Raw genomic sequence first — 20,957 nt, forward strand, 5'->3', positions numbered from 1 at the left:
CAAACAGCTCTCTCAATGAGCAACAGAAACATTTGCTCATACTGTGAGTAACACGGTTTTACTCCACTGGTGAAAAGAAATTAAGTGCAAAATAAAAATCATAATCCTTAGGTGGTGGTGATTAAGGTTGTAATACCACTTTCACTCTTTCTCCACCAGCCAAGCAGTATTGTCAGAATGGGTCTTGAATATCACCTAATAGCCTATTATTAGTGTATGTTCAGTTGTTGTGGTGAATACTAAAGAAGTTCAATTAAAGGTTAAGATTTTTCTACCAAAATCTACACTAATGAAGCAAATCAAACACAGAAAGAAAATGAGTGAAAATTCCATCCCCAAATGTGAGCAAGTATTATCACTCAGTAATCCATTCATGCCTTCTTCACCTCTTGTGTTAAAACCTGCTTCTTCTCTTTGTGTCAGTGCGTGTGTAGAACACCTGGTGCAAGTAAACAATCTGGTGTGGTTTAAAGCTGTAGATGCCCTTTCTTATAGAACCATGTATCTTTTGAGGAGTTGTTGTTTTAACAAGACCACGACTGTAAGTTAAACTTAATAGCCAGCAACAGTGAAAAACTACATCACCCAATTCCGCTCCCTAGTGCTGTCTCTGCTGTGCTGACACAAATTTTGCTTGTGGCTGTAGTTTACTGATCTTTTCATAGCTGGTGACACTCTTAAACTGCTCTAAGCTTTTATTAGTGAACACAAGCATTTGTAAACTCATCAACCTATAAGTTGAAAAGCCCTTCCAGGAAAATCTAATGTTCTGGCTGCTGTTACTCTTGTCTACAATACTGTTTGGGTTTTTTTTATTTATATATATATATATTTTTTTTTTGCAGGTGAAAGTGGAGGTACTCAGAGCTCTGTCAGCCATTCAGCTTCACAGGAGGGGGCAGTCACTCTGCACAGTCCAAAGAAATCAGGGAAGATTCCTCCAAAATTCCACAATCATATGGTCCACAGAGTCTGGAAGGAATGCATTCTCAACAGGTCACAATCCAAGTAAGGGAATAATTCTGCTCATGTTCTTTATTGATAATAGTACAGCTGTCACACTTAAAAACTTGCTAGTTTTGCCTTAATGCAAACAATGAGGTAGCATCTATTTCCTATACCTCCCTATTCAAAGTGAATAATGCAAGGTAACGTTACCTAAGACAATTTCCAATTATTTTAGCTTGAGAACAAGTAATAGTGACAATAATGCTTTGTATTCACTCGTTTAGCTCATTTCACCTCTGGCTGTCTGAGCTTTACACATGTAGCCAAATTCTGCTTGTGGTTACTCACGTGCTAACTCATTGATGACAAAAATACTAGTTCACATTAGAAATACAAAATTACTAGGTCTGGAGGGTAGATGACCTAAGGACAAATAGCCTGCTAAAGTTATATTCATTTATAGATGTAAACATTTGGAAGGATATATTTGTATTTGGCAGAATGTAACTCAAACTGCAACGTGCATGGTGGAGCATAGGTATTAGTGCACTAGCTTTTCATTTCTGGAGGTTTAAAATATCTCACAATGGGATGACGTATAGATGTTCCAACAAGTTTTACCTCTGTTATTTCCATGTAATTTCCTCACTAGCCCATTCAACAACATTTCCGAATGCAATTTTAATTGTTACATGTATTGCCTGCCATGTGACTTTTTTGCTCAAACTCCAGATATAGGCTACATGATACCCCTTCGTGGATCAAGAAGTAAATTTTCATATTTGGCTGAGGTAAAATTCTGAGGCATAGGTGAAGGGATTGGGCGTGGCGTAGATTTGTTTAAGGAATACACAAACGTCAACAAGATCTACAGTTTATTAATAAAATGGCATTGTGTATGAGGCGATAATTTCTATAATATTTATTTTTATTCCCGTTAGGAGGAGTCAGATTACTACTTCAAATCTGGAGGAAGAAGTCCCAAGCAACACTGTTTCTTGGGATTTTGTGGATCCGGTCCAAAGAGTCAGTTGTTCTTGTTCCAGGTAGGTAGCAAAGAGAAGAATTATTGTGTCCAGTTGAATGAGGCTTGCAAAGTTGATGCACAATATAAAATTATATTCAGAATCACTACACAACAGGCAGGCATGCTTACAGAAAATAAAAGGGAAGATCATCAGCTGGTGGAAATCAGTCTAGTTCCATCAATTTACGCCAGCTGAGGATCTGGCCGGCTATCTTCTAATGATATGCAGGGAAGTGACAGGAATGTAATTTAGTCTTGTCACCACTGTACGGTACCTGAGCTGTTTTATTCTAACTCAGCTGTATCTGTTTAATAAATTCAGTTGATGTTTTTAAAATCAGGGTTTGTCTTATTTTCTGGATCTTTTTTCCTGTGTAAACTATTATATTTAAATATTAAAAATCTAAGACATTATTAAATGATTGCTCAGATTTACAGTATTTCGTGTCTTTTCTTCTACAGTCTAGCTGTTTTGCAGAATTAAAAACAGATGAGATAATATTAGAAGTAATTACAAAAACAGTACTTAGCAAATCTGTTTTAAAACTTGACATAAATAGTATAGTTTAATTAAAGTAAACTTGTGATGGAAGAAAACTTATGGAGCAAAATATATTTCAGGATTTTGTTTGGAAGTTTCAATCAAGTAAAAATCAACATGTCTAAAGTTTAAAAAGTTCCATGCATCTCAGAACATGACTATAGAGCAGTGCTTTCAAGGGGACTTGCAGTATTATAACTTTTTGCAAAGTTCCATACAGTCCGCATAAAGTCTTCATTCAAAAAATGCATATGAGATGGCTCCTACATATGCCCACAATCTTTTTAAACTATTCTGTGTTAAATTAAAGAGAGCAAGAGCTAAAACTGGCAATCCTGTAACTTTCAGATGGAACATCATTGACTCCTCCATTTTGCAGCATCGAAAAATGAGGAGAGAGGAAAGAGCATATATGAATTTAGACACCTAACTTACCTTCAGATTTTTTTTTTTCCAAGTTACTGCTTTTAACATTTAGTGGAGTTATTGCCATCATCATGGAAAGTGAACTGTGCAATGCTGTCTCTTTGCTTTTGAGGTGGAATTCCATAGTCCACTACATTTTTGAGTGATAAGGTTATCATAAGCAAAATAATCTGTTTTAATTTACTAGTGCTGCTTATGAAACTACTGAAGTGATTAGCCCAGGAATTCAGAACACCTAGAAGCATTGTGGCAGAAAATTTTTGCACAAAATTTATATAGTTTGAAGAGAAAGTGTGGAGATTAGATATAGAAATAGAATAATCTGGCTGGTAAATGGTAGTAGCATATTGAGTATGAGGAGTTCTGTGTTTCAGTAGGAACATAGGCACATAACCAGGACAGGTTCATTACTGATTAAAAGTTAGCTTCACAGTCTGTAATCTCGGGAATGGGAGAGGATCATGGTGGTAAACCTTTAGAAACAAAAAGGAAAGAGCTAGGTAGAAAGACTCCATTACAATGAGCAAAAATGTAAGACCATCCCTTTTGTAAATGTAGACTTGAGTAAAGTTGACCTATCAGTAAGGTTGCCTGTTTGAATTAGTTATAGTTGGTTTGTTTTGTCTCTGTGATAACAAACATTTTGAAATGTTGCTACTCCAAGTTTGCTGGTCTGTAAATGACAATTGTGTAATCTCTGTGGAATATGATTTGTACTTCATTACCTACTAGCATTCTTCCAGTAATGGATAATAATTGTGCCCTCTTATCTCAGGATTTTTTTTTTTTTTGCAGTTTGTTTGTAATCTTTTGTAGTCTTTTAATCTTTTAATTAAATATAATATCTATAGAGATATTTACATTTTTGGATGAATTTCCTGAACTCTAGTTCCCATGAAAGCTGTCAGCTCATAGTACAGACTAGATCCATTTGCAGTGTGGGCAAGTACTCTGCAAGTTTGCATGCACGACTAATTCAGTGCATTTCCATCCTAATTTTCAATGTTCATAATGCCCCAGCCCTGAACTTCTTCTAAGGTGAGATAGTCAATTGTACCAAATGTTTATAATAATTTTGTGATGAAATATGTACTAGAGCCAGCCAGAAATCATCAGCCTCTCCACCCTTATTTTAAATTTGATTTGAATCTGCTTTAACCAAAGTGTCCAGCAATGAAAAGCTGGTGCATTAACCCACTGTACTACCTACCAACCGTGTAACTATATTATCAGAAAGGTTATCATGTAATGCAGAGGAAGCTATCACAAGGTCTTCACAGACTGTCTCCGAGATAATGAAAACACCATTTAATGGCTGCAACGTCTAGGATATTGAATTTCTTTCCTGTGCTTCCAATTTTTAAAAGATATTGGATTGCTGTAGCACAAGGTGTCTTAGAATTTAAAGTCACTATCAATACGAAAATTCATAGTTGGGGGTGGGGATTTGGACTATGTAAAATATTCAGCAATTGATGAATATGACACAACCACCTCTTATTTGGCATGAGTTGTGTGCTGCCTCACTCTCCCAGTCTGGAGGAAAAATGGCATGAAAGCAACCTGCTGTGGATTGCATCTGTGAGCACAGCTAAAACACGCAATATGGTATCGTTCCCAACACATGCTCAAGATATACAGGAAGAGTAGTGTTGCTTCAGTATTGTTATGAAGAAAAACAGCTCTTCAGTAGTGAAAACAATAATACTTGGTATTTCTACATTATCTTCCACCTGAGAATTTTAAGCAAACATTAATTCTTTCTCCTAGAATACTGCATGTGTGAGGTAGGTGTCATTATCCCCATTTTGCAGACAGGGGAACGGAAGCAGAGAGAAGCTAAGTAACCCTTCCTGCAAACTGAAAAGTGATCTTGGAATAGAATTAAGATTTTTGGCTCTGTGCTTTTATTCTACATCAGATCATGTATCCTCACAATCCACATGGTAACTTGTTTCTAACTCCTGTTTCAGGCACAAGCTTTTCAAACAGCGCTGTGCTATTGGCCCCAGCCGTCCCCCAACGATATCACAACCAGGGTTCAGTGTTGGATCATCATCCTCTTCTTCCTTGCCGCCACCTGCCTCTTCTAAGCACAAAACAACAGAAAGGCAGGAAAAAGGAGAGAAACTGCAAAAAAGGCCTATGATGCCATTTCACCATCGGCCCTCTGTCACTGAAGAGCTATGCATGGAACAGGACACATCAGGGCAGAAGCTGGGGTTGGTAGGGATGGAGCCCTCTTTGGAAGTCACTAACTCCAGGAAATATGAGAAGCAGCTATCCATACCCTCTAGAAACCCAAGCAAACAAATTAATCTGAATCCCATGGATTCACCCCATTCCCCCACCTCCCCTCTTCCTCCCACACTTAGCCCCCAGCCAAGAGGTCAGGAAGCAGAAAATTTGGACCCACCATCAGTTGCTGTGAACCCAGCACTCTATGGTAATGGGTTAGAGCTCCAACCATTGCCCAGTCTAGATGATAGGACAGTTCTTGTGGGACAGAGGCTGCCTCTGATGACAGAGGTCAGTGAGACAGCTTTATATTGTGGGATCATTCAAAACAATGAGTCATCAGATAAGTGGCAGAGCTATGTTCTCCCAGCAAGTGATGATCCAGAGTTCAAGCCGCCAGAGCTCCGGTGTGAGAGATATGATGCCAAGATGGAGGTAAACTCAGACAGCACTGCACTGAAAAGGTAAATACAATATTGAGTGACCATTGTCTTTATCAAATTACAATCAGAAGGCCAAATTCTACACTCAGTTACAGCCATGCAGTTCCATTAGGTATGAAAGCTTTTGGGATTGCATTGGTGTAAACGACAGCAGAAATTTAGTCGAGAGACTGACGATGTGGCAAAGATGTTATACGGTAGGAAAATACCTATAAATAGACATTTTAAATTACAATTCCTCGCTTATTTGTCATGCTCATTAAACCTGCACAACAAATAAAAGAAATCAGTATGTAGCATCAGTGACTCCTTCAGTTGGCACTAGCATTAAAAATATAAATAGAAATGTGGAAATTTAGTATGCTTTGTCTTTGTCATTTGTGTTTTTTGTGTTGGGCTGTGTAAGAGACATAATAGATTTTAAAACCTACATTAATGCAACTGTGGCAGAATTAAGATTACCTCTTACCTCTTGTATTTAGTGTGTGTGAGGGGGGGTTATTGTTGCTGTTCAAGATTGCAACCTTAAAGTTGCATTATTGTTGGGGTTTAACAAGAAAAAGAAAGAAAACCCCTGTTTGTAGCACTGGGGAAATTGTGGCTTGTCTAGCTCTGTTATAAAACCTCACTACTTCATATACTGTATTCATGAAATCTAGTCACTGTACTACACTTTAGTAATGAAATCAGTATTGTCGCGAAGTACTTGATCTTGCATCACTGAAGTCAATGGGAGCGTTACCATTGATTTTAATGTGAATAGCATCAAGACCTAAAACACTAACAGATTTTTTCCCATATATGCATAAGAGAAAATATGTAATCACTTAAATTGAAGTTGACAATACAGTGAGCAGCTGTTTAACATTAGTGGAAGAAAATGCATGCGCCAATGGACAAAAAAAAAATGTATTTCAGCCAGACAGAGAGAGGAGTAGTACTGACTGTACTTGTGTAAGAAAAATCTATGAATTTGCAGTGCTGTTATTTTTGCCTTGTATGGAATATTTGTTTTTCATAATGGCTTTTTTCCCCCTCCCACAGACTCTTAGCACAACCCAACAAGCGGTTTAAAATTTTAGAAGACGACAAACCAGTGCAGACACTGAACTATCTTGACCCCTTGCCTCTAATACAGCAGCCTGGAGAAGGCCTGGGAGATGTTAGTGATCCTTATACTTTTGAAGATGGTGACATAAAATACAGTTTCACTGGCAATAAAAAATGCAAACTGGGGACTGAGAAAGATCCTCTGAAAAAGAATAAGGTACCATATCAGACCAGGGGCATGTTGTTGTTGTTGCATTTATTATATTATAATAGCACCCTCGGTGCTGGCAAACATAGGAAGACACAATGCCTTCCCCAAAGAGTGCACTAACAGGATATATATTCGAGCACAAATTCAGTTCATACTTACCTATTCACGAGAAATATATTGTATCAGTGTGACATGTCCGAGTTAGTAGTTACTGGCTTAATCCCTTCAACCCCATTTAAACTACGAAGATATGTTTCATACTTGCATACCTTCGTTTTGGCCATCAGCAGAACCCAGAGTCAAACTAAGGAATAAAATCTTTCATTATGTTATATTTCTGTAGTTCCAATTTATAGAGAAGTAGGAATTGGCTACAATTTTTTTAGGTTCTTATCTGCAACAATTGACACATTCAGCTCACAACAGAGCACATCTCTCTAGCCTGAATTCATCTTTCTTGCCTTGAGTATGAATCATTCAGTCTTCTACTGCATGGCTTAGTAACATCAATGCTTTGTTGGTTTTGACATCTCCTCACACCCTTCCCTCCACATAAGAGAGATCCATTTGATCACCATTCTGGGCCATCTGCTTTTACACCTTTAGGATACTTCTCCTTCCCAGTGCTTCTCACTCCCTGTAGTGCTATTTCATTGTCTGGCAGTTCACTTCAGTTATTTGTTTCTCTAGGTAATTCCTCCACTGCAGTTCAAATTTGGGAGGTGTATGTTCTCAACAAATTAAGCAGTCTGCTTATCTATTTTGACTACTCAAATAAACTGATGTATGTAGATAGGAGCCTTTGTTAAATGATGGAATATCATTTCATGTTATTCTTGATATGCAAGATAAATTATGAATGTCCGTGTTCTCTTTTTATCCCTTTAAAGATTTCTTTGTGCTCATCAAGGTGAAGTCCTGATAGCACTAAGTAAGGTTGGGAACATAAAAGACAGTTATGGGGCAAGCTCTCTCTTTTACCTCTCATGCCCCTCAGTCATGGCTTCCAGCATGCCTGTTGTTCCAATTCTCGGACTGCCCATGCCAAATCGTGCAGTGGGTTTGTGATTTGGCCATTGGCACTAGGATGAGACCAACAAGCTCCTTTTACCTCGTAATCAAAGTCAGGAATTGTACAGAAGTTTCCAGAGATTGAGATATATCTTGTTAGTTAACAAGCCCAGATATGGACAAAGATCTCTAAATTGTTTGTACAGGATGTCTGTGAGAAACTTTTATAAATCTGATAAGGTCCTTCGGGAGCACAGCTTTAAATTTCAGAGAACTTCTCTCTGCCAAACTGAACAAAATAAGTTTTGCAAAAAGTAAAATTTAATAATATCATGTTGACATTTTTTGAAGTTCATTGTGAGCCAGTAGGGGTCTGAATTAATGTATGAAAGTAAATTAAATGGTAATTAGCAGCTGAGCAGTCTAACTAGCTTGTGTTAGGTGTGAATAAGGGCAGTATTGATCTTGCTTTAAAACATTTAGTTAGTTTGCTGCTGCTTGGCTAATAATAAAAATAGAAAGCAGCAGTGGACTGGAAGTCTCACGTTTCATCCATTCTTTCTAATTTTTACTTTTGCCTGTGTTTCCCACTCTTTTTGCATTTAAATGATACATTTTTCTATGTGATGGAATTCTTTACGTGTAGTCAGAAGATGGAATAGGTACCAAGGAGATCTCCGCAACAGGTCATTCCACACCGGTGCCTGATGGGAAAGATGCCATGTCTATTTTCAGTTCTGCTCCTAAAGCTGGTAAGTACAAGCTTGTGTGATCACTCTGTTAAAAAGAAAAGCTTCTTTTTTACCTAACAGATTAAATCTCAGATCAGAATTATATTCTGAAAGTTTTCATGCAACATGAAAAATATACCTGGCTATCTATTATGAGACAAACAAAAGAAAAAAACCAGCTAAAGAGTGAATATAATTTCATATTTAGTTTGGTTTTTTTTTTCTGTTCATTTTATAACAACACTAAACATTTTGGAATTTAGTAAAGTTGATTAGTATCTAATTTTATTATTTGATGGTTGACCTTCAGCATTTAACCTGAAATTTTAGTTGAAACACTAGAAGGCTATTTCTGAGGTACATTTCAAAACATGAGAACTGGTTCTTGCCTGTTTTTGAAATTATGAGTGATGACAAAGACAGTGGTTTTATGTCTTTTACATGCTCTCTGCTATTTCTTAAGTTTATTTCCATTGTTTTCCACAGATACCCGGCAGGATTGTGCTGCAGGCCGAGTTGGCTCTAGCAGCCTCACACAGGTGACAGATCTGGCTCCATCACTTCATGATTTAGATAATATCTTTGATAATTCTGATGAAGATGAGCTTGGCGTAAGTCTGTGCAGAGTTACACTGAGTAGCTTCTAGACAGGACTCCAGCAACCAAGGAATGATGCTGTTGGAAGCCAGGGAGGGAGCAATCATTGCATGGGTTTGAGAGAGATGTCAGGTAGACAGATCTACATTTATGACCAGGTAGAGTTGAGAGCAACTGGAGAAGCTGTTTAAGGATTGAGAATCTAGTCCTCTGTCTTGTTTGAGAAGCTACCCAAAGGAGAAAATATAATCAATCACAATATATTTCAATAGTTCCCCAAAACAAGACTTTTTTCCATTCTTTGTGCAAAAGTGAAGTGGTAATAAGAAGTAGTAGTTCACCATGTACATTATATTGTTGTAGTAGAAAAAAGAAAAGGCAGCACTATACCAATTACTGAGAAAGTCAAGGTTCCAAAAAAGGCAAAGCTTAGAATAAACACCAATTACTGCTTTAAAGCTTAATCAAATCCAGTTATAATGACACAGAAGCTGATCCTGAAGTGACTGGAGGTAGATGAGGTAGTTTAAAAGGCCCATGCCCCCTTTCTGAAGGTCTTTTCAAATAGCACAAATTATTTACTACCTCCTTTTCTCGTTTCACCCCTTTACTTCACCAATAAAGGACATAGTTGAGAATGCAGATAAAAATGACTGCTCTCTTTCCTGGCTGTTGGCATGCCTTTTCTGCCATGTCACATTGGTATTTTCAGAAGCATTGCTTACAGAGATGCAGGTGTGTGCTGTGCAGAGATAAAATAGCAGCAGTCTTCAAAAGCCGTGCAAACTTTTGAAGTTAAAGGATCAGCTTCCTCAAATATTTAAAGCTTTGTTTCAGGCCTAGTTGGATATGAAAAGCTAGAGAATGGGTCCTTTACATTTATTTTAGTTGCTGTCTGCCACGTTTCGGCTGGAGGTTGCTAAGTGAAGTTAACTTTAATGAGTGCTGAGTTGCACTCATTTGTGTTACAGAATTACATGGGCTCACGCCCACTACACTTTCGCTACAGTAGCTGCTAAGCAAATCAATTATAGAAGGCTATGCTGTCGAACATAATCCAATATTTATGCCATCTTCCTTAAAGTTACACTGTTGGGTGATGTTGATGTAACATTTTACCTGCCTTAATATTGCTATATGTTGAGCAGTGTCCTATGTGTGTCACTGTCGAATGCACAGTATTCTGTGCTCTGCTGCAACAGAGACAGCACAAGATAACTAGAGGACTTCATTCCCAGTGCTTTTATTTTCCCTTATAGTAATCCAAATATGGACATAAATAGAAAAGCATTGTTAATTTCAAGTTGAGTGTATGATTGTATTTTTAGTATATGTTAAAGGCACCTAGAATCTATCTACTAAAGTTGAAAGAAAGGATTAAATAAAGTCAAATTGCAGAAAAAAATGAGTAGTTTTAAAAACTTATTAAGACTTATTAAGACTAGGTGATTTTCTGAATGTTTAAAATAATTAATTTTAATGTTTTTTATTCTGATTTCAATATATCATGTAAATACCTGTGTTTAGGCTGTATCACCAGCTCTGCGGTCGTCAAAAATGCCTCCTGCAGGAGCTGAGGAACGCCCTCTGGGGAAGGATGGAAGAACAGCAGTACCTTATCCACCAAGTAAGAAAGTGACCGCAGCCTTGTTCATAGCTGAAGTATCCCCATAACTACCATCTCCCCATTTCTATAAGAAGTTTGTAATATTGGTTTCAGGTTAAGACCCAATACATTCCCATTCTTCTGTAAGTATTAGAGGCTAATATTAAATAAGGGCAATGAACTGCCCCATAAGAAAATCTTTGTGTAAGTATTTCTAAAATTGGTCTACAGAGCGCTGCCTTTGGTTGTAAGGATTAAAGGAAGTTGTTATGTATCTTCCTTTAGAAGTCATCCCTATATTCTCAATTAATATTTACACTCAGTCAGTAGCTGCACCATTATCAAATCATTCAGATATAGATTTATATGTTTGCAGCGTTGTGATAGTCATATTGGTCCCAGAATATTAGAGAGATAAGGTGATATCTTTCAGTGGACCAGTGCTTGTTGGCGAAAGAGACAAACTTTCAGGCTTACACAGAGATCTTCTTTAGACTGGTCTTCAATAGACATTTAGAATAGGGGTAATGCTGCTTGTGCAGCTCAGGCCAGTATACCTTTATACTGTTTATTTAGAGCTGGATATTACATGTGAAATCAATGGGAGGAATTAACTATTGGCACTTGGTATACTGAAAATGTAATATGGACATTAAAATCAGAATAGCTTTTTCATAAGGATTGTGCCAGCAACTACAGGAAATTGTAGTTTTCACTGCTGTGAGGTCTAATAATGTTTTTGTGCTTCATTCATGTAAATGGCATCCCTTTTGAATTATTCTTTTTTGTGTGTGTGCATGGAGTGGGACGGAATAATTTTCGTGTGATACTAACAAACCAGATTGTGAACTACAAATTACTTGTCTTAAAAGAGAAAAAAATTGTCTGACTAAGTATGTGGCTACTTTAAGAGAAATCAAATTCCATTGCAAATCATTCTTTAATGCCTTCTCATTAACTTCAGCTGGTAATGAGAACAAATTGAGAGGAAAAACCACAGTGTCACAGGGATGAGTCAGAGAGTTTTATGGACCCATAAAAGCAGTGCTGATTTACTCAAATGTAGAAGTATGAAGTATACAGAGATTGGATTTTGACAGCTTTAGTAGATCCATAGCTTTCTAAAATATGCAAAGCTTTTTCAAGCATGACACATATGAAAATGAGTAATGCTTGACAGCCAGTTGCTGTAGTTTTTCTTTTTAATTAAACATTTTGGGATTTTTTTAAGGTATCTGCACTGCAGAATTTTGCAAAGTGGAACTAAAAGATATAAGAAAATGGCATAATACAGAGCAGTATGGAATAGGTTACATGGATACACTGTACCCTTTGTGCTTTCCCCTCTTAATCCTCTCTCTGTTTCCTTGTGACACTAGCTAGTGATGCATGACAACATCTGTGAGAGACTGAAATGCCTGATACATCATAGCAAAGCTCTACTGGCTAAATGTCATTCTAGCACCACTGCTCACCAAATGATGCTAAAGCACTCCTCTCTTCTTCCATTGCTTGAAAAGCAGAGGGATCAGCTGATCCAAATCAAGCCCATGGAAAGATTTCACTACTTAGTAGCAATTTTCAATCAAACATAACTGTCATCTTTGCACTGCACAAAATGTATAATAGCTATGGAGTACAAATTTAAAGAATATATCCTGTCAAATAGGTCTGGAGATTTGTAGTGCTTTACTGGACAGAAAAAGGCGTGGAAATGAAACGAAGCATTTAGTCTGTCAGAAACACTGGTTCAGTATATGGGTTTTGTGTAGGGGAAGGTGATATGGGAATTTATTATTATATGATCTCAGTATTTTTAACAATGAATACATCAGATTGCAGCATTACGTCAAAAGGATATCTGAGCTACTTAAAATTAAAAAAGCAGTTCGTTCTGAATTTTATGAAAAATAAATCCATTATGGCAGGAAATGGAAAGAACGTAATGGGGAAAAGTGTAATAGTTTACAGTGATTTCCATTTGGGTTTATACAATACATTTCACTTTATTAAGCATTTCAGTATTTTTTCTCACTTAAAATTAATGGGAAATATAGGCTGAATTATTACACTGTGTTAATTTATTTAGAGATAATTAAATCCTATATGATTTTTCCTGCCTTGGTGGCTGTGGTGCAAAATGCATATTGCAGCATCCTCTGGGACTTGCCTGTTATTTTTTTAGATGCCTTGAGGCAGAATTTTTAATCAAGATGTTCCAAGATGGCACTAGCAATAGTCTCAGATCTGTTTTCATTGGATTATGACAACATGGACCGAAATGGGTTTACATAATGTTAGTCAGTGGAAAAGTTTTCTGCACTTTGTCAGAAGTTTAGCCAGTTTTGATTTTAGGATTTTGTGTCATGAAACACTAGAAAGGAAAGAAAAATATTCTGGATCCCACTTAGTTATTAACAGTAACTGGTCAAATCCCCAATACTGTTCTTTAATCTATTTTCTTAAAGCTTTCTCTATTATCATCACAGCATATTTGAATATTGAACATCCTCAAATGTATGTGTTTCAATTGAACAATAAACTTGAAAAATGTCCATAGGACACTGTACTCTGTATACATTATATTAATGGAGTTAGTCTAGATTTACACTGGTATGGAAGCAGGGGAGGATCTGCAGTCTGTTTTCTTGATTTTAACAAATCAAAAAAGCCAGTGCTGAGTTGGAGTCCTTCTCTTTATGGGGTCTCATTGAAGAGTTATGCAGAATTTATTTTTAATGGTTAACAGTAGGTTATTTTGTGATGCTTAGCTGTGGCAGATCTGCAAAGGATGTTCCCAACACCCCCTTCCTTGGAGCAACACCCTGCCTTTTCCCCAGTGATGAACTATAAAGATGGAATAAGTTCAGAGACCGTGACAGCACTGGGGATGATGGAAAGTCCTATGGTCAACATGGTTGCCACACAGCTCACAGAATTTAAAATGGAGGTGGAAGATGGATTAGGGAGCCCTAAACCTGAAGAAATCAAGGTAATACACCAAAGATACCATTAGTGTTACTTCATCTGTGTAAGATTTTTTTCTAAAATAAAACACATACAAATAGGGTGCCATAGAGTTGGCTGGAAAATTGCTTGCACAGTTTTGAACTAGATTCATATAAAGCAGAGGTCCGAAAACTTTTTACTCTTCCCTCCCCCCCCCCCCCGTCTCCACCTGAGCTGGGGCCAGGAGTGATGATGCGGGGGGGAAGGGGGCTGAGACTAGGGCCACAGCTGGGGATGGGTCTGGGGCCAGGAGCTGAGGCTGGAGCGGAGCCGCAGCCGGGCTGTGGTGGGGGCTGGCAGCCAGGCCCGTGGCCAGGTGTGGCTCCGCTCCCGGCCTTGCCCCCAGCCTCGGCCTGGGGCCGGAAACAGAGCCACAGCCAGCAGCTGAGGCTGGGAGCTGGCGTGGGGCTGGGACCGGGGCCACACTGCAGCTAGGGACAGGGACAGGCATGGGGACAGGAGCCAGGGACGCGGCTGGGAGTGGAACTGGAGCAGAGCTGGGGGCGGGAATAGGCTGGGTGGGACACTTTGGGGACCTCTGATATGAAGGGATTGGTAATCTTTCAGTGAAAACAATTCCTTTTTTATTGGACAAGGTTGCAGTTGTTTAATGTGAGCAGACAAATTGCAGTTGTTTAATGTGAGCAGACAAAAATAGATGTATTAGTTACATATTGACTTTAATGTTTTTGAGGCACTCTTCTCAAAATAAGAACCTATGATAGCTGTTTGTTGTCTGTGTGAAATAGGATTAGCCTGAAACAAAACTCTAGTGGACATCTGTCCACACTACAGAAAACTCTGTTGTGGTTGCCACTAATTGGTACCTGCTTGTTTGCCAAAGGTTTTCTGTAGCACCCATCACTGTAGAGTTTATGCACTGAAACTTGGTTAGCAGTCTCAAAAGATTGGCTAATTCCACTCCTAGCCCCGTAAAGGTTGTCCCTATTGGTAATGGTTAAGAATCACTGTTCTGCTAGTTTGTGGGGTAAACTTATTCTGCTGCTTCCTATGTTGTATTTTTTTCATAGTTACATAATATTTAAGGCCAGGAAGGGACCATCTAGTCTGAACTCCTGAATAACACAGGCCATAGAATTTCACTATTACCTCTTGACGGAGCGCAATAACTTGTGTTTGGCTAAAGAATACTGTCCAAAAGGCATCATCCAGTCTTGACTTGAAGACCTCAAGAGATGGAAAATTCACCATTTCCAGTGGTTAATCACCCTCACTGTTAAAATTGTGCCTTAGTTCTCATTTGAATTTGTCTGGCTTTAACTTCCAGTCTCTGGTTCTTGTTATGCCTTTCTCTGCTAGATTAAAGAGCTTGGTATTTTTCACCCCATAAAGGTACTTCTGCACAGTGATCAAGTCACCTCTTCTTCTTCTTTGCGATAAACTGAACAGATTGAGCTCCTTCAGTCCACTGTAAAGCACTCCAGCCCTCAAATCATTTTTATGGCTCTTTCCTGTACCGTCTCCAGTATTTCAGCATATTTTTTAAAATGTGGCACCAGAACTGGAGTGTTCCAATGTCAATCTTGCAAGGCTATATACTGAGGTAAAATCCCCTCTTTATACATACAAGGATTATTAGTCTGGTTTGGCACAGCATCACATTGGGAGCTCATGTTGAATTGTTTGTCCACTATGCCTCTTAAATTTTATTTCAGAATCACTGCTTTCCAGGATACTATCCCCTGTCTGAAGGGCTGGCCTGTGTATTCTTTGTTCCTTGATGCATGACCTTGTATTTGGCTACATTAAAATGCATTTGTTTGAACAGGGGGCTCCATATGATTTCCCTTTCCTCATCATTATGTACCACTCTGGCAATGTTGATGTCATCTCGAAATGTTAACAACAGTGGAGTTATATTTACTTGCACATCACTGATAGAAATAGTTGCGATGGACAAGAAGTGACTATGTATTAATCTATTAATACTATTATGTAAGTTGTAAGTGACCTTGTCAGTAAAGAAAAGTTATTGTATATCTATGATGGGTTAGTAGAATTTCTTGTATGATTGTATTGATCTAACTTAATAGGGGGCTGTGGGAGGAGCAAACAGTAAAGTGACAGAATAGTTTCCCAGATAAGAATACCCAAGCACACTCTTGAAAGACAGTAGGACAAGCTGTTATCTTCAAGGACCCTGGCTCCATTGAGTTGCAAATCTTGTTTTGCCAGAGTTGGGAGTTAACAGATGAAAAGGCTGCAAACAGTTAAAAAGTGACTTGATTTCTGCAAAGGAGAGTAAGTTGCCAGGGGCTGTCCAAGAAGTTGTCAGTGAGCATTGACAGGGAGGGGGTCTGCAGAAGAGTCTGTAGACCTACCAGGGTCCGCATGTGGAAAATGGTTATATGCATAACTAGCTCTGCCAGGTGTTTAACCTTTTTCCACATGGGGACTTTGCCTTAAGGATGCAGGTTGGTCACTGCTTACCCTGTTATTGCTCTCAGAGAAGAGAAGAGACCTGCAGATATTGGGTATAAATCAGACCTGATGAAATCACAGTTAGTACCAGGCGACTGCAATCCAGGGCCTAGTTTGAAAGTGGGAGAGTTGCATGTTTCCACCTGGAGACAGGTGACAGCTAAAGACCTGAGATAGGAGTGGAAAGCACTCAACAAGAGCAGGAGGGGTCAAAGGTGCAGTTGATCTGGTAACTGTGACAATATTAAGTAGCATATTTGTTTTTGGCTAAATAGAGGGCTTCAATCTTCAGGGTTATTAATTCCCTGTCTTTCACTAGCAGTAAATTCATACTAGAGAGGATCCTAAGTTAATTAAGGACATTTTTAAAAAACCGTGCTGCTGCATAATTTATTTATTTGAAGAAACTCAGACAATTTCCATAACGAAATAACTATGATAGTAAATTACCTGTTTATTGAACATAACCTCCCCCAATAACAGCAGCAAAATTGTGTAAAAGAAAACCCAACAGAATTACTTGGCAACTGTTGCTAGAATAAGATAAGATTAAAAATGGGCAGTCTGTCTCTGAGAGTTGCTCCCCATTGCCCAATCACAACTGCCTGAACTTTTTGCAGAGTACATAATGTAGGCCCAGGCCCAGATCTGGAAAGTACTTAAGTATATGCTTAAGTCTCAGTGAAGACAATGGGACTTAAGAAAATGCTTAAAGTTAAGCAAATGCTTACTGCTTTATTGAACAAAAATAGACATAAGCACATACTTAACTGCTTTCCTTTATGGCCAGGGATGGTGCTTCTCAGTAAAATCAGCCATTTACCTTAAACAGGTAACGTTTATTTGCTTTTTAACCTAGTTTACAGGCTTTCAACCATATTGAATTTAATTCCACTCTCAAAGAAGTGTATAAGAGTAGCAGTCTTTTTTTCTTTCCCTTTTTCTAATCTGAAGACCAAAATTGTAATTGAGGGAATTTTACAAAAGAGATAGAAGAACGAACGCCCAGTCTCAGGGGGGAAAAAGGAGAAAGCAAAAATAGGACTGCTATTAACTCAGAGCTAAGATGGCCTTTCACACTGGAAAAAAAATTGCACTGATGCTACCACTAGTTGAGCTGTCTTGATAGTAGCACCAGCAGGAGCCATACTGCAGGCTCCAATGGGTTCTGGAGACATTGCCCCATGCCAATTAAAGAGCAGCCTCTAACATTAGGTTTAATTGCTATGGTGATAAAAACCTTGGAAACTGCTGCAGTTTTGTCTACACTAGGACTCCTCCTGGTGTTCTCCCCAGGGCAACTAAAATAGTGGATTTTTTTTAATTTCCTAATGAAAAAGTTATCTTAGACAGTAAACCCATGAACTCTTTAGGGAGCTGATCTCCAGGTAGCCACACCTTTTACCATTGGCAATCCTTCTGACATTCCCAGGGGTCACTTCCCCTCCTGTTCCTAAACAGCATTAATTACCAACAGGCAATAGCAAGGAGAAGGGAAAAATAATATGCCCAGCTTTGTACATAGTCCCTGCTTTCAGAGAATCCTTAATAGACAGTAAATTGCCAAAGAAACTTGCCCTTGGCCTAATCTAAACACATGCTTTTTGGGAGTGAATTGCTCTTTCCAGCATACAGTATCACTTTGCCTGACTTAATGGGAAAAACAAATACTACCCTAGCCTGATGGGACTTGTTGCCCTCACAGTGTGGGTATAATAAAAAAGGCATGTTTGTACTAGGTGTCCATGTTCTACTAATGTATAATTATACAGTTCCCAATCTCTCTCTCTTTCTTTCTTTTCTATCAGTTTTAGCAGCATTTTAGAAACTGAAAAGACATGTATTTCAGTATACTGTTTATTAATTAGGTGTGCTGCGTACAAATAAGGAAAAAGCTATTTCTTCCAGTTGTCACAGACCTTATTTGTTTTTAACTCCACTTCAAATATTTTCCTGTATGTCAAAACAAAATTAGTTAATCTTTGGATAGGAAGGAAATGTGGGTCAAGATCATAGTTTGATGAGCTAAAAGAGAGATTAGAAAAAATATATATTTTAGAGACTCATTCATACTGAAGATATTTTAGATATCTCTAACAAAGATTTAAAGAGTATTGAAACATATAGAGTTCTGCATTTGAGCAGGTGCTGCTCATACACGTTAATGGGAATCTAGCACCTAACCCCACTGTAACTCATTTTTACAAAAATGCAAGTAGGTTTCTTGTGCTGAGTTTTGAGTGCCAAAGGTAGGAATCCTGTTATGCTTCATCTTCTGAAACTTTAAGGAAGCACTGGGAAGGGAAGCAAAAGGACACGGAGAAATCTATGGCTGGCAGAGTTAAGGAAAGTAAGTAGGACTGTTTTAAGTACATGAGGTACATAGAAAATCCTAACAATAGTAGTGATCCATTACTAGATGGAAATGGTAGAATTATCAATAATCAGAGAAAAGCAGAAGTGTTCAATAAATACTTCTGTATTTGGGGGGAAATGGTTGATGTACTCATATCATATAATAATGATAATTCCACTTGTATGTCAGGAGGATGTTAAACAATAGCTAGTAAAGTTAGACAGTTTAAAATCAGCAGGTCCAGATAACTTGCATCCAAGAGTTTTAACAGAGAAGGCAGAAGAGCTTATTGATTTTCAATAAGTCTTGGAACACTTGAGAAGTTCCAGAAGACAGGAAGAAAGCTAATGTTATGCCAATATTTAAAAGGATAAAGAGGATGGCCCAAATAATTATAGGCCTGTCAGTATAACATTGATCCGGGCAAGATAATGGAGCATGTGATATGGGATTAGATTAATAAAGAATTAATTGAGGGTAATATAATTAGTGCCAGTCAATGTGGGTTTATGGAAAATAGATCCTATGAAACTAACTTGATATCTTTTTGGGGGGTGAATTAAACATTTGATAAAGATAAAAATGTTGGTATAATATACCTAGATTTCTGTTGAGCATTTTACTTGGTGCTGCATGACATTTTGATTAAAAAATTATAACAAAATAAAATTAACATGGCACATGTTAAATGGATTAAAAGTTGGCTAACTGATAGGTCTCAAAATGTTGTTAATAGGGAATCATCATCAAGCAGGTGTGTTTCTAGTGGGGTCCTGCATGAAATAGTTCTTGGCTTTACACTATATAATATTTTTATCAATGGAAGAAAACATAAAATCATTACTGATAAAGTCTGAAGATGATACAAAAGTTGGGGGAGTTATAAACAACGAAGAGGACAGGGCACTGATACAGAGCAATCTGGATCACTTGGTAAACTGGGCACAAGCAAACACTATGTGTTTTAATACAGCTATATGTAAAAGTATACACATCGGAACAAAGAATGTAGGCCATACTTATAGGATGGAGGAATCTATACTGGGAAACAGTAACGCCGAAAAAGATTTGGGGGTTGTGGTGGATAATCAGCTGAACTTGAACTCCCAGTGCAATGCTGGGGCCAGACAGCTAATGTGATCCTTGGATGCGTAACAGTGGAATATTGAGTAGGAGGAGGAATGTTATTTTACACTCTGTATTTGGCACTGATGCAGCTTCTGCTGGAATAGTATGTACAGTTCTGGTGTCCAGAATTCAAGAAGGATGTTAATAAACTGAAGAGTGGTCAAAGAAGAGCCACAAGAATGAATGAAGTATTTGAAAACCTGCCTTATCGTGATAGATACAAATTGCTCAGTCTATTTATCATACCACAGAGGAGGTTAAGGGATGACTTGAATACAGTCTGTAAGTATTTATATGGGGAACAAATGTTTGATAATAGGCTAGCAGAGAAAGGTATAACAATTCGATGGCTGGAACTTGAAGCTAGACAAATTCAGACTGGAAATAAAGCAATACACTTTTAATAGTGACAGGAATTCACCAATGGAACAATTTACCAAGGGTTGTGGTGGATTCTCCATCACTGGCAAGTTTCAGATTAAGATTGGATGTTCTTTCTAAAAGATCTGCCCTAGGAATTAGTTTGGGGAAGTTTTCTGGCTTGTGTTGTACAGGACATCAGACTAGATTATCACAGTGGTCCTTCTGGCCTTGGAATCTATGAGGATGCTGGGACTGTGGTAAGACATTAAAAACTAAGTTTTCTAGAATTTCTACTGTATACACTGCAGTAGTTCCCCCCAGATGCTAGATGTTTTCCAATCACAGAGGAAGACAGACTCTGTCTCAAGAAGATCTGGAATAACTCTGGCTGAAGTCCTAGTTATTGTTCCCCTTAACCAAACAAAACAAAAGTGTAATGGCTGCTAGTAAGCCCAAGGTGGCTGTACTATGAATTTGGTATGGTGCCAGTGGTTAATGGTTACTTTGTTCACCATTATTATTATTATTTGGATTATGATAGTGTCCAGGATGTGGTGTTCACTTTCTAACCATGTAGTATAAAGTTCTTCCCTAGAGCAATCACAGTCTGCTCTAGAAGCCTAATCTTTTTACACTCATTACAATTCTGTTGTGTGTGTGTGTAATTTGGGTTCTGAGCCAGATCCCCTTGTAGTCTGTGGGATCAGGCCCTAAATGTTCATAAAGTGAGTAGATATTTCATTATGAGAAAAAGTGCAGTTATATGTGCTTCAAATTAGTATAATTAGTTTTCCCTAAAAATATATATTTTAATATAAAGATTGACTTTT

General features: G+C 38.0%; 1 protein-coding gene across 3 annotated transcripts in view; it reads left to right on the top strand.

Moving 5' to 3' along the window:
• MED13L (mediator complex subunit 13L) overlaps window positions 1-20,957 on the top strand; it is a 364,465-nt gene that overhangs the window by 284,339 nt on the left and 59,169 nt on the right. For 2 of the 3 annotated variants that reach the window (XM_039504873.1, XM_039504875.1), the window contains 8 exons: window positions 846-1,008; window positions 1,890-1,994; window positions 4,916-5,644; window positions 6,668-6,890; window positions 8,542-8,647; window positions 9,113-9,237; window positions 10,751-10,850; window positions 13,601-13,821. In XM_039504873.1, the coding sequence (XP_039360807.1) occupies window positions 846-1,008; window positions 1,890-1,994; window positions 4,916-5,644; window positions 6,668-6,890; window positions 8,542-8,647; window positions 9,113-9,237; window positions 10,751-10,850; window positions 13,601-13,821 (1,772 nt within the window). The remainder of the gene's footprint in view (window positions 1-845; window positions 1,009-1,889; window positions 1,995-4,915; window positions 5,645-6,667; window positions 6,891-8,541; window positions 8,648-9,112; window positions 9,238-10,750; window positions 10,851-13,600; window positions 13,822-20,957) is intronic. The other variant, XM_039504874.1, reaches the window with a different exon arrangement.

Source organism: Mauremys reevesii, linkage group 18, assembly GCF_016161935.1.
Source record: "Mauremys reevesii isolate NIE-2019 linkage group 18, ASM1616193v1, whole genome shotgun sequence".
Classification (NCBI taxonomy): domain Eukaryota; kingdom Metazoa; phylum Chordata; order Testudines; family Geoemydidae; genus Mauremys; species Mauremys reevesii.